A 24,171-nucleotide genomic window follows, 5' to 3' on the forward strand; every position below is an offset into this window, starting at 1 on the left:
CGAGTACCATGCCAAGGCGTCCCCTTCGGCCGCGATCACGAAGGATTTAGCCATCACAGTTTCATTCCCCCCAGCTGAAGCCACAGCTGCCTCGAAACTCATCAGGAATTGGCGGGGGTCAGCTTTTCCGTTGAACTTGGGGAGCGTGATCGGTTTGTAGGTTGCCGGCCAAGGTGAGGTTTGCAATCCCTCGGACAAGGGGGAACGAAGGTCCAATGTGCTCCTCAGTGCGCCACCGTAGCTTGTCAGCTGCGCACTTACTGTCGGACCGGCGCTAGGTTGAACAGTGGGTTGGATCATCGGCTGTGGAGGTTGCATGCTAAGGATCTCCGCCTGTAGGATTGAAAGCTGCTGCCTGATCTCAGCGGCCTGCGCTGCAGCCACTGCTGCCTCTTGGCTGGCTGCGTAGGCGGCAGCGATTCGGTCTCGCTCCTGCTGAAGGTTCTGCAGCTGCGTCTGCAGTAGCTGGAGCTCTTGCGTGACCGTGGGTTGTGCCGGTCCTGCGGCGGGAGGAGGTTCCTGGTCGGGCTCCGGCTGCTCGTTCTCCGGCTGCTCGCCCTCAGAGCCTTCCCCCTCTACGGTCGCATACTCACTCCGCACGGCCCTTCTCGGCCTTCCTCTCCTGGAGGGCTCTGCCCGAGGTCTTGTGGTGCTTGTTCTCTTTCCAGCCATCGCAGGTGATCCTTCGTGGCCCCACGGTGGGCGCCAATGTTGGGAAAATGCTCTCCGCACTCCCCAGCAATACAGTGAAACGAGGACCTTCTCACTCGGCGCCGTGAGAGGGTGAACAGTGACGAACAGTGGGCTCAATAGTAGGTGAATACAATGAATGCTCTGTCTATTAATGACGGTATCACACCCCTTATATAGGGCTCGGAAACCGACCTAAGACAATTACAGATATGCCCCGTGACGGTGGGAGAATATTCCAGCATATTCTTACATCACAGTCTACTGACCCTAAGTTACTTGCGTAATTTCACACCACAGGCTCTCCACGCGCTCCTCGTCTGGGGCTTCAGACTGTCGAACGCTCGTATCCTCCGCCCGGCAGTCGATCCTTCGACACTTCCGCGTCGGAGGTTCCTTGAGCCGGCCACGTCGGAGGTTCCTTGGGTTGGCCACTTCGGAGGCTGCTCGGCTCAGATGCGCCGGAGGTTTATCTCCTCCGCCTCGTCTCCTGAACATCCTTCGTCATAGGAAGGCTCGAAGGTTCCCTCCTTCTTCGCCCGCAGATCTCCGCCGATGTTCCAGTCCCTGCATATGCTCAACATAGCAAGAGTCATGTCAACGTTAGCCTTTCTCAGGGTCCTCCGCATGCATCTGCACGGAGGTTCCCTGGGTGGAGGATAGCCTTAGACGCTACCAGATCGGAGGTTTCTTGGGTGAAGGACATCCTTAGACGCTACTAGGGAAAAGGATGCGGCCATTCCCCAACAATCTACGTAGTATGAATCTTTATTTGCATCGCTCCTGATATGTATCAGATCAGATGATCAAGATGGATAAGACTAATTCAAGTACTAGCCAGCTGCCTCTGCCAGTCACAGGCTCACTTGTCGAGACCAAACTAAAATGTGGTTTCCTCATCAGTAAACTCTTGAGTTAATCGATATCCGGTTCTGTACTGTCCTATCCCGTTTCAGTAAACTGCACTGGCTAATTAACCTAGCTAGAACTAGAATCTCTTAATCAACCAGGCTCCTAGCTAGTCCCTAACCCTATATCCAACAAAGTCCATGCCAGCCAGGCGGTTTAAGAAGAAGATAAACAAAAATGTCCTCCCTGTCCGAAACTATTAGCTTCTTAATTCTTCCACTGCACTGTTCCTCATGCACTGCCGTTGAATATAGTACGAGTGCATTCATGTGTCTCTGTAAAACGAATCTTCAAACTCCTCCCCTTAACCCTGCCTGATTGGTCCATATCCAGTTACTACAGTAGGTCCCCATCAAGAGATACTCCTCCTACTCCTATTTACAAAGTCAGGGCTTGTTTAGTTCCGAAAATTTTGGGAAATGGACACCGTAGCACTTTCATTTGTATTTGACAAATATTGTCTAATCATGAACTAACTAGACTCAAAAGATTCGTCTCGTCAATTTCGACCAAACCGTGCAATTAGTTTTTATTTTCGTCTATATTTAATACTCCATGCATGCGTCTAAAGATTCGATGTGACAAGAAATGTGAAAATTTTTGCAAAATTTCCTGGGAAGTAAACAAGGCCTCAGAGCATAGGCATCGCCACTCGCCACAAATCGTCCTGTCAATGCTTCTTCTCTCGTGCACTGTTCTCCAGGCACTGTGCGTGCATGAATGCATGGCATATACTAGTACTGCTACTGCTACTGACGTGATAAGATTTTCCATCTACCGGCAGGTCAACGTGATGTTGCTTCGCTCATCAGGCCCGTCCACACCCTATAGCTAGCTAGATCCAGAAGCGTAGCACACTAGCTATAATACGTCTCCACTAGTCCTACAACTAATTAATCTCCTTCATCATAACATATACTATATACTACTACTAATAATAAGAAAATAAGCCACACGTTGTTGTCAGGTTAGGTCGATCCGTAACGACTAAAGCGTCGATGAATAAACAAACAAAGTCGCGGGCAGCATGGATCAACGACGCCACCCCCACACCTAAAATGAAGGCCCCTGGATGATCCATCATGTGAAGGAGCCTTTGTGAATTATTATAGTCAGTGACCAACCATGTGGCCGATCGATCAATGCAAACTGACAATGAAGTTTGAACAATTTGCTTAATTTTTACTAGCTAACTAGCTCGGAGGAATCATGAAGAACTTTTGGCCACGCGATGGAGCGAGCAAACAAACAGTCGCCCGTGCACCTCTCTCGTTCTCTGTCCATTAGAACACACGCCAGAAGGTGGTAACGTCTCTGTTACCAGGTAATTTGTATTTTAAACTCTCTCCTACTTAATGAAATACATGCTTATTAAGCGTGCTCTTAAAAAAAAGAGAGGTTTGGTGCTTGGTGGTGCTGGTGGTGGATGCAAAAGGATTCAATCGAGCGTCGATCAGCTGAACCGGCATGATTACGGCGAGATGCATGGTGGACAGTGCATGCCACAATGGCGCCAAATCGGCAATAATCGATCGATCTCCGTTCAGCTCGAGTGAATTATGGAAGCAAATTAAACAACCCGTGCGTGGATGATTTGTGTAAGTTAACCCGCTTAATTACTGCCTGCTTCATTCTGCTGCACACCTTTGTTACAGCGAAAAAGCAGAATGTCTGCATGAACTTTGAGAAGGGTGGTCGATCGGAGTTAGGCAAGAGGTATTGTTCGACGCATAACTTTTGGAGAGAGACAGAGACAGTGAAGGAGGGAGGCTAGGGAGAGGGTGCCAAAAGATATGGTGGCATCACTTTGCGTGTCTCCATGTGCCAAGGAACCTACTATTAGCTCGAGCACTCGGCTCAATAATGCCTGGCTCTCTCTCTCTCACGCACGCTCACTGGTCACTGGACAGTGGACACAGCCATGCTAACAACTTCTCGTTTGCTCTGTCTGTCTCCCCGGACAAACAGTCTGCAACAACTCCCAATAGCCCAATAAGCACCCACGATGAACAACGCACACCTAACCTAACACGCTCTGGTCCAATGATCCTCTCCCAAGTCCCAACTAGCTTGTCACGTCCGCTCGGGTGTTTGGCTGGAAAGGTCAATGCCGCTGCTCACTCTCACTGTCTTTTTTTTCTTCTTCTTCCAAATGTACACTCTTTCAGGATTTCAGGACAGTCGGATCAAGAATTTCAGGATTATTTGGTCCCAGCTCTACCCCGAAACCATCCCCTTCCTCGTGCCTGCCAGAGAAGTGCCTTTCACAACATCAAGTAGGCAACGGCAGCTAGCGGTGATTATATTGGAAGAAAGAAAAAAAAACACGGTAGGGATCGGATGCATCGTCGTTTCAGAAGTTGAAACCAGCGAACAGTTCCAAAAAAAACCCCAAGACCTCCTCGCGACCAGCGATGACGACGGCGACTGAGGACCACTTGCCAGTTGCCACTCACTTGCTCACCAGGAAATTCGCCTTGCGTTGGACTCAAAGGCACACCCCCCTCTCCTACCTTGCCAACTTAACAGCGACAGGTGACCACCAGACTCCGTCCATACGCGCAAGTGCAGCACTGCAGGTCTGCAGCAGCTAATATGGTGGATTCAGATCGCCCCAACCTGGCTGACCCGCCCCAGCTAGGTCGCTTTCAAAAGTTGGGGGACGAAATTGAAGACGAAGACACTCAGCAGGGCATGGATGTAATAAAACATAAGTCAGGGTGGTGGTGGAGTAGTGGATGGGGATTGTTTTTTATTTAAAAAAAATCAGCAGCTGCTGGAGCTGGACCCCGTGACTGACTGCAACGCCACTGCTGCTACTGTGGTGTTGTGCTGCTGGGTGCTGGGTGGTGGGATTGGGGAGGCCTTTTTATAAACCGGTAGGCATGATGCTCTTCTCATTACTGACAGGCGCCAGAGAGAGGCCACAAGGGGAAGGGGAAGGGGAGCTCGTTGAGGAGGGGAAAGAATGCGCGTGGGCGGCGGGCGGGACGACGAGGAGGTGTCCCGGAAGCTCAAGAGCATGGACGTCGACAAGCTGGAGAACGGCGGCGGCGGCGGCGAGGAGAGCCCGCACCCGCCGCGGCCCGCCGTCAAGTACCATGGCTGGAAGGCCATGCCCTTCATCATCGGTGCGTGCGCCGCTGGCAATTTCCTCTCTCTCTCTCGCTCGTGTCGTGTGTGGCTGGCAATGGAGGTGGTGGTGGTGGCGAGTGAAACTGAATTGCGCGCGGCTGCTTGCCCACGCATCCATCCTACGCGCAGGGAACGAGACGTTCGAGAAGCTGGGGACGCTGGGCACGTCGGCGAACCTGCTGGTGTACCTGACGCAGGTGTTCCACATGCGGAGCGTGGACGCGGCCACGCTGCTCAACGGGCTCAACGGCACCACCAGCCTCGCCCCCATCATCGGCGCCTTCCTCTCCGACGCCTACCTCGGCCGCTACCTCGCGCTCGCCATCGCCTCCGTCGCCTCCCTCATCGTAAGCACCACCGCAATCTCCTCCACCGGCCCCTCGCTCCTATATATATATATATATATATATTTTTTACCTTATTATTACTTCATTTGCGACGTCCGTCGTCCTTGCCGCCGGCCCGAGCCAGGCAGGCCGGCCGGCGGCGAGTCGGATTTCGGGAGAGGGGTGGGCGGGTGGTTGGAATTCTGCGGGCGCGCGGGTGGTTGACGGGTTCATCAGATTCAGCTTTTGCGATGACACGGTGGGGGTTGGTGGTGGCTGTCTGTCCTCCCAGCTCGCCACGAGTTGGACTCGCTCTCGAGCTGTTCTTCCTTTGTTTCTCCCTCCCTCTCTCTCCATCCGCTGGATTTGGACAAGATGATGGGCGGCACATGGGACGAGCGCGCACGTGCACGCTCGCTCACTGGCTAGTGATCGCTTCTCGAGAGAATTTCTTCCTCTCTCTCTCTCTCTCCACTCCAGCACGAATGCGCCATGTAGTACGTGCTGTACTACGTCGGAGATCTGGAAGCTGAGCTTGGGTGCGGTGGTGGAGATGATGATGGAGTGCCGTAGTTAAGTAAACAGCACGACGTGCGCCACACTAATCAGCTAGTGTCAGCGGCGTCGTCATCGCTCTCAGCTGAGTTTCCGGGCCATTTATTGATCACAAGACTTGGATACCACCACCACCACCAAAGCTGGTTGCGCGCAGAGATGCAGGCGGTTCGAATGTGATTTTGGTTTCCTTTCTGAAGTGCGGTTTGAGCCCAATTTCAGGCGATTCTTTTTAATTAACGGTGCTTTGTTTAGAAGATGGAGGGAGTTCAGTCGTCTTCAGTTTTGATGAAGTTGTGTTTGACGTGTAGAGAGTGTGGACGGAGCACAGCTACCAACCATGCGTCTTATAACGGGGCAAATTGGTGGTTGGATATTGGTGGTGTTGGAGAGACGAGATACCCCGTCCGGTTTTCTCGACCGATTAGTCTTCACGGATTCAGCTCGCATTGTGCACATATTTAGATATGGCGAAAAGACCCTGTGTCTTATCTTCCAAATATGTATGCATATATGGTTGTTAGGAATTAGGATTCCGTATGCACATCCTGCAGAAGCTTCCTTTCCATGCTGCATCTTTGAAAAAAAAAAGAAGTGCGCTTATTGACTTGTCTGTCATTCAACACGGTGGCAGAGCTCATTACAAATGCCATCAGTGTTTGTTGGCCTCGGTAGCTAGCCTCGCGTGCGTGTCCCTGCATTATCACGCACTTTGCACTTTTAATTCCACAAAGTAGCATGGCAAAGTGCCCTTAATTATACTCCAGCTAGCGGCAGCGCTCATGATGAGCGCCGCGCTAAGCCGTATTGTAGTGCCCTAACCCATCTGCTTTTTTATCCTGTCGATCATCAGCTGACATTACGGGTTTATTCAGTAGGTACAAGCTACTCTATAAGTACGTATCCATGCGCATGGCCACTTGCCCAGACCCAATCAGTAGCCTGCTGCAGGGCATCCTAATCCACCCATGCCGCACACTTGGGCCCGTTCTAAACATGCAAGGTCGCAAGGAGCATGCATGCATGCTCAGACGACAGTCAGACCTCAGAGCTAGATGCCCATCGTATTAAAGAAAAAAAAAACAGTCTCAGCTGTGTTTCGAAATTAAGTTTGGGTGGTGGTGGATCAGGATCACCTTTGCCTCGGCGTGCCTGCCGCGAAGTGGACTTGCATTGTGCCCCGTACACACGTCTCACCACCAGCTACCCAGACTTCCACGCTTCAACCCAACGCAACGCTGGTTTCTCTCATCGATCGATCGGCATCACTCACGTACCCATCGAACATACACTGTACAGCTGCACTGCGCCGCACACCGTGACGTGCGGCACAGTTTGGTGTGGGGGCGGCGGTGCCGCGGCACGTTTGGAAGGGTCTGGGCGCCTGCACAGCGGTCAGCGGCACAAGTTCCTTGCGCTTGTCACGCCCGGCACGCGCGGCCAAATGACGATTCCATCCCATTCGTCGCCAGCAGGCAGCAGCAGCAGCAGCCCCTTATCCGGGCAGGCAGGCGGATACGTCTCGACGCGACCGCCAACTAACCGCACCATCTCTCACAGTCACTTGTGCGGAGTACACGGGCCTTGTTTAGCTGTTTCGAGCATTTTTGTTTGTATTTAATAATTATTATATAATTATAAATTAAATAAGTTGAAATTTTTTGTCTTACAAATTAACTTTTATTTTTATATATATTTAATGCTTTATACATTTATCTAAAGTTTCGTGTAATGAGAAATCTCAAAATTTTTTGAAAAACTAAACAATCCCTCACACGCGAGTCATGAGGTGGAGCCATCGGAGATCGTTGACCGGTGAAACTAAGCTAGCTCAGCCAGAATTTTTAGGTTAACTAGTAGTAATATTTTTTCTTATATAATAAATTAGTATTAACATCAGCCCTTTTTACAATCACCCGAAGCTCTTGCTTCCTCCGAAGTGGTTGTCTGCCATGCTGACAGTGCGGGGGGTACGTCGGATAGGCCGAAAACGATGGATCTGGTACCCAGTACGTGTACTCCTACATGGGGCAGATCAATCATGCCGGTTCCGGACCGGAGCCGGTGCAATGCCGGCATCCACGTACTGTAGGTGCTAGTGTCGGTCACGGACACGTTGGTGTCGATCATGGGCTCATCCACCTTCATGGTGGGTGCGCGACGGAATTCCGCCACTTGGGAAGTGCACGGCACGGGTGTGGGTGCGCTCCTGCTTCCTGGCCAGGTCGTGGCCCAGGTGCATGCCCACACGGACGGGAGCCGCGCGTTTAGTTACCTCGCCGGCCGCCGGTGCGGTGGGGGCCGGAGATCCGGTGCCCTGCCCCCACTGCCCACACGGCCGCGCGCGTGGGGGGCGTCCTCAGCTCGCGCCGCCGGTTTTGTTCGCTTGCGAGACAGACGCCCCTTGTGGGGGGGGAACGCGGCACCGGGAAGACACGCACACGCGTGGTGCCGGGCGAGCGGAGCGGTGGCGTCGGAGCCGGGGTGGGTGGGCGCTGGGCTGGGCTGGGCAGGATGTGTCGGTGGGGGCTCGGGCAGCGGCGGCTCCGTGGGAACGCGTGACGGGGGAATGCTTGTGTGGGTCTGGCCTCTGGGTTCTGGAAGTCTGGACCGGGCGGCGGCTAGGAGCAGCGCGGCGCGGCCAGAGCACGTGATGCGGGCCACCAAAATGATAGTGTCCGGATCCCATCTCGTAAAAAAAATACACAGTGTCGAGGTCCAGACTGCGGACTTCGGCTGCGAGGGAAATATACGGATTTCCAACTCCACTGAGGACACCTATGCTATGGCGGCTATGCTACGAGAACGAAGCTGCTGTGCGTGTTCTCATGTGGGTTGTGGCCGCCATGTGCGCCCAAATGATTCGGCCAGGCCACCTTATCCGGAGTCGGGACATATCTCTGTCTAGTCGAAGTGACCGCCAACAACTAGCTGTAGCTGCACAATGACAGCCCGCAGCCACAAGCGGAGAGGCGAGGAGACGGAGCCGGTCCGGTTTGCCCGTTCCATTCGTGGACCGTGACACAGCAGAGAGCAGACCATGGCAAGCGTGCAGGGCTCCCCCTTCACTATGACAACAGCAGCCCTCGACGTCGCGTTCAGATCTCCACCATGACATGACATGAGCGAATTAGATCCCATAATAACGCGAATCTTCTGGTTTGCTTGGCCGGTGACACTTTGTCCTGGTGCCGGCGGCGTTGGGTTGGGTCATTGCAGTGGCCACGGCGGAGCATGAGGTTTTTGTCGTTTCAGCATGTGGTAATGCTACGAGGCCAGAGTTGGGCCCGTTGGGGATTAGCGTGTACGGCAGAAAGGAGGAGAGATCCATAGTGGACATGCCCGGGCCTGGGCTTTACATGTAGGGAGCATGAGTGGGCCATGAGCCCATGACCAAAGACTCGTGACTCTCTCTCTAATAATAACTTTTGCTAAAAAAAATTCGGATATAACGTAATAACTGCTTCTTCGATTCGATGCGTACGGAAATGATTCATCGTGTTCAAACTTGCGCTCCCTCCAACTCCAATGTACGTACATACTACTCTACAATGTAAATGTTGGCATGCATGCTCACTCGTTGGCTCCATGCATCCACCACCAGGGCATGTTCCTGCTGACGCTGACGGCCGGCGCGGACAGCCTGCACCCGCCGGAGTGCAACGTGGGCGAGACCTGCGAGAAGGCGACGTCGTACCAGTTCGCGGTGCTCTTCATCGCCTTCGCGTTCCTGGTGCTGGGGTCGGCGGGGATCCGCCCCTGCAGCATGCCCTTCGGCGCCGACCAGTTCGACCCCACCACGGAGTCCGGCAAGCGCGGCATCAACAGCTTCTTCAACTGGTACTACTTCACCTTCACGGCGGCCATGATGGTCTCCGCCACCGTCATCATCTACGTGCAGAGCAACGTGAGCTGGCCCATCGGGCTGGGCATCCCGACGGCGCTCATGTTCCTGGCCTGCGTGCTCTTCTTCATGGGCACGCGCCTCTACGTGCGTGTGACGCCCGAGGGGAGCCCCTTCACCAGCGTCGTCCAGGTGCTGTCGGCCGCGCTCAAGAAGCGGTCGCTGAAGCAGCCCAAGGACCCGAAGCAGGACCTCTTCGACCCGCCGCACACCAGCGCCATCGTCACCAAGCTCGCGCACACGGACCAGTTCCGATGCCTCGACAAGGCGGCCATCGTGGCGTCCCAGGACGAGGTGCGCCCCGGCGGCGCCGCGCCTGCCGACCCATGGAGGCTCTGCAGCGTACAGCAGGTGGAGGAGGTCAAGTGCCTCATCCGCATCGTGCCCGTCTGGTCCACGGGGATCATCTACTACGTCGCCGTGGTGCAGCAGTCCACGTACGTGGTGCTCTCGGCGCTGCAGTCCGACCGCCACCTCGGCCGCGGCGGCTTCCAGATCCCCGCCGCGTCGTTCACCGTCTTCGCCATGCTCGCGCAGACGCTGTGGATCCCATTCTACGACCGTCTCCTGCTGCCCAAGCTCCGCAAGATAACGGGCAAGGAGGAGGGGTTCACGCTGCTCCAGCGCCAGGGCATCGGCATCGCGCTCTCCACCGTGGCCATGGTCATCTCGGCAATCGTCGAGGACCGGCGCCGTGCCATCGCACTGAGCCAGCCGACGCTGGGAACCACCATCACCGGCGGGGCGATCTCGGCCATGTCCAGCCTGTGGATGGTGCCGCAGCTCATGATCCTGGGGCTGTCGGAGGCATTCAACCTCATCAGCCAGATCGAGTTCTACTACAAGGAGATCCCGGAGCACATGCGCAGCGTGGCAGGGGCGCTCGCCTTCTGCAACCTGGCGCTCGGCAACTACCTCAGCGGCTTCCTGGTGACCATCGTGCACCGGACCACGGGGTCCGGGCAGAACTGGCTGGCGCAAGACCTCAACAAGGGCCGCCTCGACCTCTTCTACTGGACCATCGCCGGCATCGGCGTCTTTAACCTCATCTACTTCGTCATCTGCGCCAGGTGGTACAGGTTCAAGGGGGCCAGCAACTAAATCCGCCGAGGTGACCGTCGTCTCACGATCACGACTTCACGGGTGCAGACATGAATTAGCTCTGAGCTCTATGTGGTCCTGATGGCAATTTGGTTGGTGGCTTGGGTAATTATGCTATGGCCTTGGGAGAGCAGGAGAAAAAGGGACCTTAGAATAAGGTCATGATAATTATTTTGTGTTTACCGTAGTAGTTGTTTGATATCGGCGCCTCTCTTTTTTTTGTTTATTATTACTTTATATTTTTGTTACTGGTCCTTTCATTTGAATCTATAGGATGATCAAGTGGCTGATGAAAGAGGAGAAAGAAACAAAAGAGTTGGTTTCTTGTAACTTGTAAGTTGTTAAACTGAAATACAAATGGATGTAAGATTGAATGAGTTTTAGTTCAGTTACCAGCTTATGATTGCAAGCATTTGCTCCTACGACATGTCTTCACACTTCTGTGACGCTGACCTGGATAAACGAATGCCTTCAAAGTTCACTTCCGGATGGTCTTCATGCCGTACCTGGTCATCGTTCAGCAATTCAGCTACAATATACAGTACTAGCTTCGTACGCAGAGGCAACAAAGATAAAATTGACCCTAGGATGTTTTTACCTTGGCTGGAAGAAATATTATTCCCACCGCAAATAAAACCTCTCCGGCGACTCCTAGCTGGTAGTTGCATCCTATTTGGGGTTAGATGCAGATAAACATCGCACGTCGACAATGTAACTCCTGCAAACAACTTTTGAATATTTTCGATAATAGACCACCTTCACAGCATATGTACATTACAACATTGTTAAAGGAGAACGATGTGAGACAAGAATACACAGCTACTTCTCCTATCTCAACAGGGTGACGCATTTCAATGACACCCCACTGTTTATGTTGTACACACGCACACCTATCTAGAAAAGAAAGAAAAAACTGAAGGGAAAGCTGATTAGTTACATGGAGGGACCGATCTAATCAGTTGGCATCAACCATACCAAGAAGGAGCTAGGCAAATGATCTACAAAAATGCTACTGGGGTGCATACTTCAAGTCAAGTGACAAGCAGAAGGTTGTTTTCATGCCCATTGTTGTGCACAGTGGGTCGCAGCGGATCATTCTTCCAAACACCATCAACGATAAACTTAATCTGGAGCACATTTGAAAACTATCAGAGGATGTAAGCATATAGATGATTCGGTGTAAAAGGGCAGATGATTACCTCATATCTACCAGGGTACAGTCTCAGATTTAAGGAAAACATGCCGTTTTCTGATCTTTCCATCTTTCTCTGCAGTGATGTTTAGAATTAGATTATTATCCTTAGAAATGAGATGGCAATGAGGAATAAGCACATATGAGGATTATCTTTCAAACATATGAATACCATCATGCAGCAGTAAAGTGTAAATATGACTTGCAAATATCGACTTTGTATTTGTTGCTTGGAAACAGAATCAAAGTATGAATTTTGGTTCAAAATCTGCTTTAGTCCCGAGTTACAAGGACAGCAAACATGGATTGGTGAACCTCATTGAACTCAGCACTATACCTACTGACCATTAAGAGGAAGTCTGAAAAATCCAGCACAACAATACAAAGATCTGTGGTCCTACAGATAAGTGTTCTTGCCCACAAGCAATACAGCTGCTAATCAGCAGTAATAAACAACAAAATATATTTCTTATTCTAGAGTGTGACCAAGGCATCATGCTATGCGCTATCATGAAGCTAACAATGTGTGGACAAACACGATTCAAAGCAGAAATATAAATTATGCACCCCATATAGTTAGAATCTTTCTCCCTCCAATTATAAATATAAGTTGTTCTTAGACATTGACAATCTATGAAATGGAACTTTGAGTAGCAGTTTCTATGAAAATATGTTATTGAAAAAACATATTATGAAGTGATTTTCAAGATGAATCTACCAACATAGACCTTATGCTGTCAATCTACCTAACTCATCACGTAATGGTCAATGTTAAAAACGTTTGACCTGTATGAATCATAAAATGATCTGTATATAGGAACAGTAGTAGTAGTAATATGAAAAAACTAAATCGAAGCTGAAACTATGATATGTGTCTAAAGCAAATAGTTCCATGATAATTCGTGGAGCAGGCTGTATCTACCATCATTGTTATTTCTTCATCCAATGTGAGACAGAAATGCGCTTACAAAGGGCATCCAGCTAGTTACTATTGACAGTGTGACAATACAAGGACTGATGATTAGTACATTGGTCAAATATAAATAAAGGTGATAAAGCCTAGACCTAGGGTGAAGCCATGTGCAATATTCTGCCATCCAAACCAAGTGGTCCAAGACTAGGTACTAGAAAGGTGGACACATTATCAGTTTCATTGGCACATAAGAGAAATTGTGGATTCCTTAATGTCACAGTGCATGATGACTAAACTGAACATATCAAGTATTGTTATTTTTCCACAACATGCTGTCCTTGGACAGAAGCACATGGAATAGCCTTTCAATCTCTTACTTCTATAAGTTTTTTCTCCTTTTTGTAGGCTGACCCACTGATGTGGTTTCATGGTGGCTCCTTGGGATTAGAAGGCCATGTTGCTTAGGGTACAAGTGCATCTATGCAACATAAGTGTAGCTGAAACGAGGTTTTTGTATCCAGTTATCCACATCCAAGTCACTGTTACTGCCTTTATGGTATAATGCATTTGAGATGTGTGGACACACCAGCCATAGAAGTTTTCATTTAGCAGTCTTTTACAACGACTGATCTTGTCTGTCCTGTTGGCGCCTGCCATTCTTTGCCGCAAGGAATACCGCGGTATGGTGGTTGAAGAAGGTAACTGTTGGATTGCCATGGGAAATAGTGGCTTGGCTGCCCTGCTCATTCTGTTCAACGCTTGAGAGACCTTCAATGTCGTGGTTCTCACGTTTTCTATGTAATATCATGTAGATGGTTGTGCGTTCTAGAGGTCTAGGATTGCCTCTCGCCATCCTCGACAGTAGCAAGGCGCTTTTGTAACAAACACCATCATTTCCTCTTAATGAAACATGTACGAGACATGTTCACGAAAAAAACTACCAGAGGCTATAAGCATCATCTCTTTAACAGCACCTATATTTGTTAGAATAATAGAATACTAAGGATGACCACAACAACAAAAAGAGTATCTATGAATGGGCACATATCTTGTAATTCCTTGGTAATTTTTCAGTTTTTACGACATAGATTGGAGTAGGCACTTACTTGACTTGTCCAGCCATCAAAGGACCCAACCACTAAAACATCTGAAGCAGGGTTGGCCCACATAATACAAACAGTACGGAGCTCACTCAGTGCCTTCTCAACTTCATCAAGCCTCCTTTGTTTATCTTCAATTATTTTGTTCCTTTCACTGATGATGTGATAGCAGATTTATAATAGAGTAAGTAGGAGAGAATGAGATGAATACGAAGCATAGATGATCAATGTGAGGGCATACATTATCTCAAGTGCTATCTTCCCTTCTAACACAGCTATTTTAGCCCGGATTGATCTTAGCTCCTCCTGAGCTTGCATTACCTTTGTCTCCTCAAATTCCCAATCATCAGAGATGTCATCCAGCACAGTTGCTCCATTACTATTTGACTGAAAAAATAAACAACAAATTAAGAAAGCCTGCTTGTTTAGAGAGACAAATATAACCTCCATTAATAAGATCAAGATGAGAAACATCTCAGAGATATAACTTAGACAGCTGCTCTATCACCATTTGAGTGGAAAAGTAAACAAGATATTTAGAATACAGCTGGCAAGTACGTTGCCTCTAGAAACATTAACAATTTCTTGAGGTTATTACTGACGAGCTGTTGGCATATTGTGCCATATTGCGCTTCTGAAAACCGTGAAAAATCAACTGATTTGCAGCTAACTACAGAGAAAACATTCAACACTGCAAGGGAGCATCCTCTACTGTCAACTGCAATCATTTGTACATTTGCTTGCACTATCTTCTAATGACAGTTAGGTTTTCATGAAGATATCATTAATCACAGTGTACACGATTTGATCAGAAGCTTCCCCTGATGGCACTCTATGTGTGGGTGGACAGTTAGGTTTGTTGGTGTACAGCAAATAGTCAATTAAAGGCCTAGCAACTGTAGAACAAGTAAAGATAAGTGAACGCAATAAAACTTTTTAAACAGGAATTTGATAATTTGAAGAGATACACACCACATCTGATAAAATTTTATCAAATTTTGATCTTAATGTCTTGAGAGCAGCAGAAAGGTCCAATTCCAGAGTTTGAAGACGTGAATGTATCTCATCTCTTTCAGTGCCAACACCATCACTAGGATAATCACTTACAGCCACACCATTCGATGACCTTTGAACGTCATTTTGCACAGACGCAATGTCACCATGTTGGGATAATTTTCTTCTTTCAGTAGGTAGGACCTCAGCAGCTGCATAAATTAAATATGTCAACAATTATGTAACAAATATGATGCACTATAGAATAAAGATGAGAAGCAGACATATATAACCTTCAAAATGAGATAAACCACCCTTGCCAAGGGTCCATGTTTTCCATGCATCATCGCTCGAACTCTGTAAGGTGTTGTTGCCCTCTATTGTTCCATTTTGAGAATGAGATCCATGGACACTTCCATTCTCAGGTACCCTTGGAATATGCCTGCCACCAGCTGCTGTATGACTAGGTGCGCCACTGTTGCCAGCTAAAGTTGTACATACGCAACATAGTTGCGTCATTTTAGTTAAATATGCAAAAATGAAATGCAGTAGCTAAGCTAAATCAGTTGTTTGTAGTTCATAGTCCACTTGAGGGCAGGCTGAAACTAACTGCTGTGAACCTTGTGTTGATGCAAAGAAAAAAGAACAAAACAAAATAACTCAGTGGTGCTTTTGCAATTAGTCAAAATTTCAATAGTAATGTGAACGGTGCAAACTGTGAACATCAACATGAACATCCGTGATACGATGGATCACAGAATAACCATAAATTGCTGTCAATATTCAATTTTCACTTGGCTCATTGGCTGACAAAAAGGTTATGTTTGCTCTGTAGCCTTAAATGGACAACCGACAAATCATCACGACATAGAGTTTGGCAAAGGAAGTACTACTAAAACTGCACAATTAGAAACAAGTTATGTTCCTGCATAGTCTCTGAGAATTTAAACCCACATACCATCATCGTCACTTTGGCCCTGTGTGTCGTGGGTACTACTCCGTGGAGGTGGCCGCGCTCGCTCCCTATCCTTCTGCAGCCTGGTGAGCATCCCCTCGATTCCTGCTTTGAACCTGATCTCGCTGCAACAGCCGTGAATAACATGATTAACCAGCAGAACACCACGTGATTGGATCAGTTTTGAGCCTCAGCAGGCACCCACCTGTTCTCCTCTGTTTCCGCCTCCCGCCCAGATGATGACGCCTCCTCCTCTTCGTCGTCGTCGTCGTCCTCCTCCTCCTCCCTGCAACGCAGACAGCGAAATTCAGCGAGGCATCGCGCGAGGGCATAGAAGAGCACAGCGGAGCAGAGAGCAATCCCAGTCACCCACCACTCGGAGTCCTCCACCGAGCCCGGCACTAGGTCCCCACGGTAATACACGCCCGTCTCGGGCGGGTAATCAGGGTGGGCCCCGCCCGATGAGCGCGGCGCGGCCATCGTGTCGGGTCCCTCCGCGGCGGTGGAGGACGACCAGCCGAGGGAGAGCCATCCCCCGCTGGACGAGACGGCGGCCGCGAGGTCGGAGCGGCCCGCCGCGACGAGCTCCTCGCGGGTGGGGAACGCTCCCGGCTTGGCGGAGCGGCACATGAAGTCGTAGATCGCCGCCTCCAGCTCCTCCTGGCCCCGAGCGCGGGGCGCGGCGGCATTTGCGTCGCGCGGCCGCGGCTGCGGCTGGGAGGACGGGCGTGGCGCAGGCGTCGGTGTCTGGCTCGAGGCGTCGTGGAGACGGCGGCCGCGGCGGCGGTAGTATGGCTGCCTGGAGTGCGGGGACGTAGAGGAGGAGGAGGAGGAGGACGCGGCGAGCGGAGCGGGCGCGAAGCAGCGGCGGCGGGGGTGGCAGCAGCGAGGTGGCGCGGGTAGGATCAGGGCTGGGGCTGGGAGGAGCAGCGAGGGCACGAGTGCGGCCATCGCGGTCGCATCTCTCTCGGCGCTCCCGCTCGCCGAGGATGAGAATTGAAGTGAAGCGCAGGTGCAGGCGGAGGAGGGAGCGCGACGGGAGGGAGAGGAAGATGAGGAGGAGAGGGGCGTAGAGGAGCAGGTGGCGAGCCAATGCCAATCCCCCCCGCGCTCTGCGCCTCGTGCGAATCGAATCGAATGGCGACGCCAACGCGCGCTCGCCCAAGCACAAGCAGGCGCAGCCGTCAGGGTCAGGCGCGCTGTGCCGACTCGCCCGTACCGACCGCGCTGCCTGCGCTGGCTACAGCTCCAGCCTGCAGGCTGCACGCAGCCTCCTGCGGCCCGGAGCCCCACGCCGAACGGTCGAGTGGCTCTCGCCGTCTCGCGCACGGCGCACCCGCAATCGTCGCGTATGCGCAAGTTCCGCGGTTTGCCCTCGTGCGCGCTGCGTGAGGAGCTGGAGTTCCATCAGTTTTCGGCCGCGGAACTTTTGCGCCCCCCCCCCCCCCCCCCCCCGCGGGCTGGAGAGTTTTCGTGGCTACCAGCACAGGAGAGTACAGTGCCAGGGATGGATCACCCGGGGCCCTCGATCCGGAAACGATGTGATCGGTTTTGGCACACCCGCCGCGGCGACGGGGGACGGCGACATCTGTGACAGAGAGCAAATCTCGTGATGCTTTTGGTTTGGGCCTTGTTCAGTTCGGAAAAAATTTCGAATTTCGCTACTGTAGCATTTCGTTTTTATTTGATAGATATTGTTCAATTATAAAATAACTAGGATCAAAAGATTCGTCTTGCGATTTACAGACAAACTGTGTAATTATTTTTTATTTTCGTATATATTTAATGCTTCATGCATGTGCCGTAAGATTCGATGTGACGGAGAATCTTGAAAACTTTTTGGATTTCGGGGCGAATCTCGTCGCCGGACGTGGACTTCTCACGTGTCGGTTCGATCCGGCCCGCAAGGTCAGGCACCTTCGATTTGGCACGCCTGATTTAATAATGCCCTGTAGGGATAGAGTGGTGATATAAGGTGATGATAATGACCCCCCCTGGTCCACATGTTATTTGCAATTTCACTCTGGTTCGCCTCAACTTACTCGTGACCACAATGCAAACACATGTGGTGTAAAGGGTTAAAGCTAACAAGATATGTTTCCATATTACACTCATCTATTTATCTTTAGCAAGTTATCTATCGATAGATTTTATATGGTTAAATCTTTCAGATTTTTTTCCCAATAAACAGTTGTAGCACAAATCCTAAAGCACAATGAAATGCATTAAAATGACAGATTTAATAAACAACATTTATCGACATAAATATAGCATAAGTTTTTTTTATTTCGTTGTTCGTAAGCCGTGGTAGAAAGTATTGTTGGCTGATTTGTTGTAAGAGGAAAAACACTGCTGAATTGCTGATAAGCTCAAGCGAACAAGACAATCACTACGTTCATAGCTTGTCTTTTTGTAGTTCTGTCTTGGAGCTTGTGGAGGCAATACAAGTTTTCATATAGTAGTACAAACGGAAAATTTACGCCGAGAGATAGTTTTATTTTTCTGTATTTTTTTTTACCTATGATGAGATACAACAGAATAACGAAATCTAGTGCCATGTATATCCAAATGCCAGCGCACAGGTCATAGGATAATTGCGAAGCTATTGGCGGTGAAGACTCGAGAGTCGAGAGTGAGACTTCGCTCAGATACACACCACCCCACCCCTGGAGCTCTGTACGGACTCGGTTGGCGTTGGCGGCCGATGGGCCGCCGAGGGAGAGGGAGGACCTCAGTGCAAACCAAGTGGTGCTGGTGTGCTTGAAACCGACAAACACACTCGTGGCAGGGCTACTGGCTCTCATGGAGATGGGGGGTCAACAATGCGCTGCGCCCGCGCTCGCTCCTATTGGAGAGTCGCGAATACAAAAAACCAAGTCCCAAGCTCTTCCAAATGGCACTCGACCTTTTCCATTGGGTGATTGTGTTCGATAGTAAACTGGAAGAGTGATACAGTGATAACGATCACGCATGTTTGTCCTGCATTCCCGTGGCCAAACCGATCACTGTGGTGTGCGAGACGCTGGAAGCCGATGCACTGCTGCCAAAAGCCAAAAAAATAGAAGCCCAAACGATAACTGTCCAGTGCTCCAATGATTTCTGAGACATAAGCCACGCAGAAACATGGACCACCAGCCGGACGATCCATGACTCAGCTGCCTCAGGAAGTCAGGAGTCACCTGGTCATTGGCCTGGCCCTTTGCAAAAACCCAAGGTCCAACAAAAACAAAAACTGAAATCTGCAACCATGGGGCTGGTTTCCAAAATAGTCTAGGCAAATGGGTACTACTACTCAGTAAAGGTCACTGAAGCATTTCATAATACAGACAGCAAACCGGGCACAGAACAACCTCTGGATCCACGACCACGGTCATACGCCAAACTGCTGATGAGAGTGGGGTGGTTTGGTGGAAATAATTGAGATACAAGACAATGTAAATGCAGCCAGTTAGATTATAAACTACGAGTAGCAAGTGATACCAATGCAGCCAGTTAGATTAGAAACTACGAGTACCAAGTGATACCATACCATGATACAGCTCTTTGGCCTGCATGCCCCCGATGCCCGTAACCAAATGACCATTGTGGTGCGAGATGCTTGTAACTGATGACTGACCACTAACAAGTGGTGAATTCAGCGCAGAAAAACCTGGACCACGGTCTGATTGAATCTGGTCTCTACTCTCTAGGCTTGCCTCAATCAATGAAATGCAGGCTTGTAGAATCAATATAGAAAATTATCTGCCCCTGACAAACCATCCAAAATATATAAGATCTGGCGCCTGTAATCACTAGGAGAATTTCCCGAATGGTAAAGGCAAATGAGTGCTCCGAATGATTATTGGAACATTTCATAATACAAAGACAACAACTTGAGAATAAAAGTACACAACTTCTGCTTCCATGCCAAACTGAAACAGAAAGTAGAGTAGTTTGGTGACAACATTTTTCGAACAGAAGAGAATGGAATCACAATCAGTTTGAGAGGGGCGAGTTTCTTATTGGTGCCGAGGTAGACCTGCTGAGAAAAAAATGGAGGAAAATAAAGAAACCATCAGACCATCTGAAAACTCAAAATAAAGAAATTTGAGGAGCACACATGTACGTCAGGTTCTCGATAAAAACATATAGTTTGCATGTTCACGCTGACTTACAAGTTAATAAAAAAGATTGTAAACAGCTTCCAGTCCGCTAGGCATGATAAAGAGATACCATGAATGGCTGAACAGGACACTCCATAAATAGCCTAGAAACAACAAGGAAAAGGTCCATTTTACTACCTCGAACAATTCATTTTGTTTGTTTGACCCCCTATACAAAATATAGGCCCCATTCAACCCCCCCCCCCCCTCCCCAACCCTAAAATAACTTTTCAAACCAGATCAAATATGAAATCTGTCTCTTTTTTCCCTCCTACTACAATTTGAGTTTTAGGTTCACACTTTGTGGGGTGGCAGCTGATGCTGTACCATATGTAACAAAACACATTTCATGATCTTTTTGGAGTTAGTTTCATGACTTTGGACCTAACACTTGGGATATGAAAAAAGAAACAGACATAAAAAATATCAAATTATTTTCTCATAGGACATGATGCAATGTATCATCCCAAAATAAAAATAGAAACACAACTTGTAAGGGAAGGAATTAAGAAAAAGAGACAAAATTCATTAGAAGATGAATAGGACTAATTTGAATAGTTTGAGGAACTAAATCGAGTTGATATTTTGTATAGGGTGTCAAATGGGGAAATAGATTTGTTGAGGGTAGTAAAATGGAGTTTTTTCCAAATAACAGTGACTCGAATTGCTCCGCGGGGGGGGGGGGGGGGGGGGGGGTAATTTCATGAAGTCGCTGCAAGTATTTTTTGGCACACCACACATGTGCTGATGTGCACATGGTGCAACCATATATGGTCATGCCGACATTACACTTCAAAAAGAAAACTACAATCAAAACAACACACATTAGACTCAAAACCTCCATCCAGCATGGGTATAGTGCGACCGACCGACCGACAGTCAACTTTAAGCCATTAACAAATACTCCCTCCATCCCAAATTATAAGTCATTTCAAGAACCTTGGAGAGTCAAACCATCTCAAGTTTGACCAAATTTATATGGTAAAATAATAATATTTATGGTGTCAACTTAGTATCATTACATTCTTCATTAATTATATTTCATAGTAATACCTATTTGATGTTATAAATCTTTGTAATTCTCTCTATAATTTTGGTCAATGTTGACATGCTTTGACTCTCCAACATTTTTGGAATTACTTATAATTTGGGATAGAGGGAGTATATTACAAGAATACTGCATAAGAAACAAGAAAAAAAAATAGTGGACAGAAACTGCCTCCAGCCCTCCATACCAGTACACACAAAGTGCGCAAAATTAACACATGCCCTAGATAACCCATATGCCACATAACTTAAAATTTCCCTGTAACGTCTACTCTTTTGTTTGTTTTTGTCTTTACATCGATCTGTGGTGTAGTCTTCTATTTAGGACAGACATAATCATGCCTTTAAACAAAGAAGTTTATCAGTCACATATTGAGGACTGGTTATGAGAACATGACTAATTCCAGTTTGTTTGGAAGTGTCCCAACTGATACAATGTACACCTGGAGTATACATCACAAAACTGAAGAGATCATTTACTTCCGACATTGATTACAATTTAATGGCCCATTGTCATGTATAAACTCAGCCTCTGAAAATTCAAAAGCAACAATCTGATTTTCCGGACAGCATACCGAAAAAACACCAATTCACCAAAGATCCTTATTTGTCAGGAATTACTAAAGCTAAACTTGTAAACATAATGTTCATCTAGTGATATTTAAGTGTCTATACAGAGCAGTCAAATTCAAAGCAGCCATTTCTATTCTATGTCAACTAAAGGTCCAAGGTATACAAATGATTAGTCCATCGTGTAGTACAGGTCTACGAATGTATTTGGATCTAGAATTTAGTTTGTGAAGTGTATCAACACGAGGAAATACATCACTCAGGCACCTGGGTTAATGGACAAACTTCATCCCAATAATACAAGGTCAGCCTACTGACAAATGCAAACTATCGACAATAAACATAACTTCAGGTTCAAAAGAAAGACACAGAAAAGCAACTGAAAAAATAACAAATGTGCACGGCTTAACACAATGCATATTACTGATGAAACAAACTCGCTCTCTAAGTCTCAACACCAAAGAGACAGTATAAGGGGTAAGATAACTAGGAAGCAACCAGTTCATTATAGTCTCACAAAAATTCACTAACCATAAGTCATAGACTGCTCGCGCTTCAGTGCATTAGAGCAACCACAAATCTATACGCTTAGCTAACCTATATGAAACTCGCCAATCAGTGAAGTAGATTTGATTCGTCCCGAATTTTCATCGGCCGAATCAAAATCAGCAGAGCTCTCGACAACAAGATAAATAAACCCTAGAACCAGCCCACAATTCGTCTAAACACAACTCCCAGCAAAAGGATTCAACCTACAGGAATCCATCCGACCATCCCAACAATAGAGAGACTCTATCCTCATTCCTCAATCAATTCGACCAAATTCCTACGGCAACGGGGCAGCAACGAGATCTATCCAGCAGAAGCAGGAGCGTACCGGCGCGGGTGTTTAGGAAGACGGCGGGGAGCCGGAGTGGCGGGTGATGAGGTCGTCGTAGGGGTCCCGGCGGCCGGCGGCCTGGCTGATCTGCGGGTCCCAGGAGAGCTGCGAGTTGAAGCGCTCGAAGGTCCAGAAGCCGTAGGGGCGCAGCGGGAGGTTCCACGCCGCCTTGGTGCGCTCGCACCGCTCCTTCATCTTGTAGACATGCTCCCGCCGAACCTGGTCGCGCTTGTCCGGGTCCTCCATCAGACGGAGGATCAGGTTCTCCGCGAACTCCATGATGAAACCCATCGCCGCCGCCGCCGGTCGCCCTCTCCCCTCCTCCTCCCCGGTGAGCTTGGGATCTGCTGGTGCGCGTAGGCCTCTCTCGGTCGCTCCTGTGGTTTCGACTCTGGGGGTGCGGTGCGGTCTGCCTTCGGTGGGGGATGGTCTGTTGTTGTGCTGTGCCTGCACCCTGCAGCCTGCGTGGCTGATGCGGTGAGCCGCTGACGATTCGGGACGGAGATAAAGCCCAGCCCGGCCCAACACGGGATCATTACACGTGGGCCAGGCCTTATTCATGTTTTACTCTTTTATTACTAGCTTTTTCTCTGTTTCTAAGAAAACAAAACTAGCTTTTTCTCTGAGTCCTCTAAAAAAGCTTCTTCTGTGAGAGAAAGCGGAAACGTTTTATTTTTCACAGTCGTCTGAATTGTGCCCAAAGTTCAGGCAACGTGTGGTTTGATGTTTAAGATAGAAGGATTAATTCCCCGCACGTTATCGTGGTTACGAAGGAGAAATATAAATATGGTCTCGTTGTAGTTTATTGAGTCATCAATGTAGCTTGATTATTAGTAATTATAGAAAGAAAGGAAGTCACGTGAGAGAATGCTATCAGTATGCGTGTATGGTCATGTGTAGGTAACTGTATCCGATCCACTGCTGAAATCATTTGTGAGTGGTTACATAATAATTGCACGCGGCAGCAGGAGAAGTGGATGATGACATGGCGCAAGGAGGTGTAAAATAATTATCTTAGTAGGGTTTATCTTTATAGGATATATAGATACAGATGTGTGCCAACTAAGGCTATTTGATGGCTATCGGTTGTTGCCTGAATGCAATGTAAATTTCAGACACCTGAAATATAGCAAGTTCCTTTATTTTATTTTATTTTATTTTTGCGACGAAAAAAAAGCAGAAACGTTACTCCATCACAGTAGTACTCTGGTATTTTATACTAGCTACTGAGATTACTGTCAAGCATAACTAGCTATTTGATCTAACATATACAAGTGTTCAATAATCAAATGTACTATATGAACATGTATTTCATGTAAAATGTAATGAAACTAATTTGATAGTGTAAATTGTTCTCTCCCTGGGTCAACGGCGGTTCGGTTTCGTTGAACGTTGGGCACCCTCATCCATAGTGAACTGCTGCAATCTATCATCCATGGCGGCGGTTCCAACATTGGGCTGAGCTCATCCATCGTGGTGAACAACTGGAAGAGTGAATGATCATCCACGGCGGCGGTTTGTTGAACGTTGGGCACCCATTGAGCTCATCCATCATGAGCTGGAATCTATCATCTACGGCGGTGGTTGTTCGTCCAACATTGGGCACCCACTGAAATCTATCATCCACGTCGGTGGTTCATCCAATGTTGACGGCACCCATTGGAAATCTATATCATCCACATCGGCGGTTCGTCCAGCATTGGCGTTGGGCATGCACCCAAGTGGAATCTATCATCCAACAGCCCAAAATCATGATGTA

The 24,171-nt window shown here is 48.6% G+C and overlaps 3 protein-coding genes across 6 annotated transcripts; 1 reads left to right on the plus strand and 2 right to left on the minus strand.

The window, feature by feature from the left end:
* On the plus strand, positions 4,489 to 11,008 carry LOC8054157 (protein NRT1/ PTR FAMILY 2.11). The gene is made up of 3 exons (XM_002464023.2): positions 4,489 to 4,730; positions 4,864 to 5,081; positions 9,220 to 11,008. The coding sequence occupies exons 1-3, from the start codon at positions 4,568 to 4,570 to the stop codon at positions 10,618 to 10,620; spliced, it is 1,782 nt and encodes a 593-aa protein (XP_002464068.1). The 5' UTR covers positions 4,489 to 4,567; the 3' UTR covers positions 10,621 to 11,008.
* Positions 11,337 to 16,970, minus strand: LOC8067264. 2 transcript variants are annotated; one of them, XM_021451775.1, is made up of 9 exons: positions 16,147 to 16,970; positions 15,979 to 16,059; positions 15,777 to 15,898; positions 15,112 to 15,303; positions 14,933 to 15,030; positions 14,067 to 14,212; positions 13,832 to 13,979; positions 11,820 to 11,888; positions 11,337 to 11,747 (listed from the first exon to the last, which is right to left on the minus strand). In XM_021451775.1, the coding sequence occupies exons 1-9, from the start codon at positions 16,722 to 16,724 to the stop codon at positions 11,652 to 11,654; spliced, it is 1,530 nt and encodes a 509-aa protein (XP_021307450.1). In that variant the 5' UTR covers positions 16,725 to 16,970; the 3' UTR covers positions 11,337 to 11,651. The 2 variants fall into 2 exon arrangements, with proteins under 2 accessions (XP_021307450.1, XP_021307449.1); XM_021451774.1 differs by having other exon boundaries at positions 14,798 to 15,030.
* LOC8054158 lies at positions 19,493 to 22,850 on the minus strand. 3 transcript variants are annotated; one of them, XR_002449432.1, is made up of 3 exons: positions 22,410 to 22,848; positions 19,928 to 20,019; positions 19,493 to 19,794 (listed from the first exon to the last, which is right to left on the minus strand). XR_002449432.1 is itself a non-coding variant. In XM_002466611.2 (2 exons), the coding sequence occupies exon 1, from the start codon at positions 22,701 to 22,703 to the stop codon at positions 22,422 to 22,424; it is 282 nt and encodes a 93-aa protein (XP_002466656.1). In that variant the 5' UTR covers positions 22,704 to 22,850; the 3' UTR covers positions 19,493 to 19,794; positions 22,410 to 22,421. The 3 variants fall into 3 exon arrangements, 2 of the variants coding, with proteins under 2 accessions (XP_002466656.1, XP_021307527.1); XM_002466611.2 differs by lacking the exon at positions 19,928 to 20,019 and having other exon boundaries at positions 22,410 to 22,850; XM_021451852.1 differs by lacking the exon at positions 19,928 to 20,019 and having other exon boundaries at positions 19,493 to 19,791; positions 22,410 to 22,847.

Source organism: Sorghum bicolor, chromosome 1 (genome assembly GCF_000003195.3).
Source record: "Sorghum bicolor cultivar BTx623 chromosome 1, Sorghum_bicolor_NCBIv3, whole genome shotgun sequence".
NCBI lineage: Eukaryota > Viridiplantae > Streptophyta > Magnoliopsida > Poales > Poaceae > Sorghum > Sorghum bicolor.

Coding starts and splice junctions, on each gene's coding strand:
- LOC8054157 (XM_002464023.2), top strand. CDS start 4,568: ATGCGCGTGGGCGGCGGGCGGGACGACGAGGAGGTGTCCCGGAAGCTC. Junction 4,731..4,863: donor GGCCATGCCCTTCATCATCG/GTGCGTGCGCCG, acceptor TCCTACGCGCAG/GGAACGAGACGTTCGAGAAG. Junction 5,082..9,219: donor CCTCCGTCGCCTCCCTCATC/GTAAGCACCACC, acceptor ATCCACCACCAG/GGCATGTTCCTGCTGACGCT.
- LOC8067264 (XM_021451774.1), bottom strand. CDS start 16,724: ATGGCCGCACTCGTGCCCTCGCTGCTCCTCCCAGCCCCAGCCCTGATC. Junction 15,304..15,776: donor GGGCCAAAGTGACGATGATG/GTATGTGGGTTT, acceptor GTACAACTTTAG/CTGGCAACAGTGGCGCACCT. Junction 15,031..15,111: donor TGGTTTATCTCATTTTGAAG/GTTATATATGTC, acceptor TAATTTATGCAG/CTGCTGAGGTCCTACCTACT.
- LOC8054158 (XM_002466611.2), bottom strand. CDS start 22,703: ATGGGTTTCATCATGGAGTTCGCGGAGAACCTGATCCTCCGTCTGATG.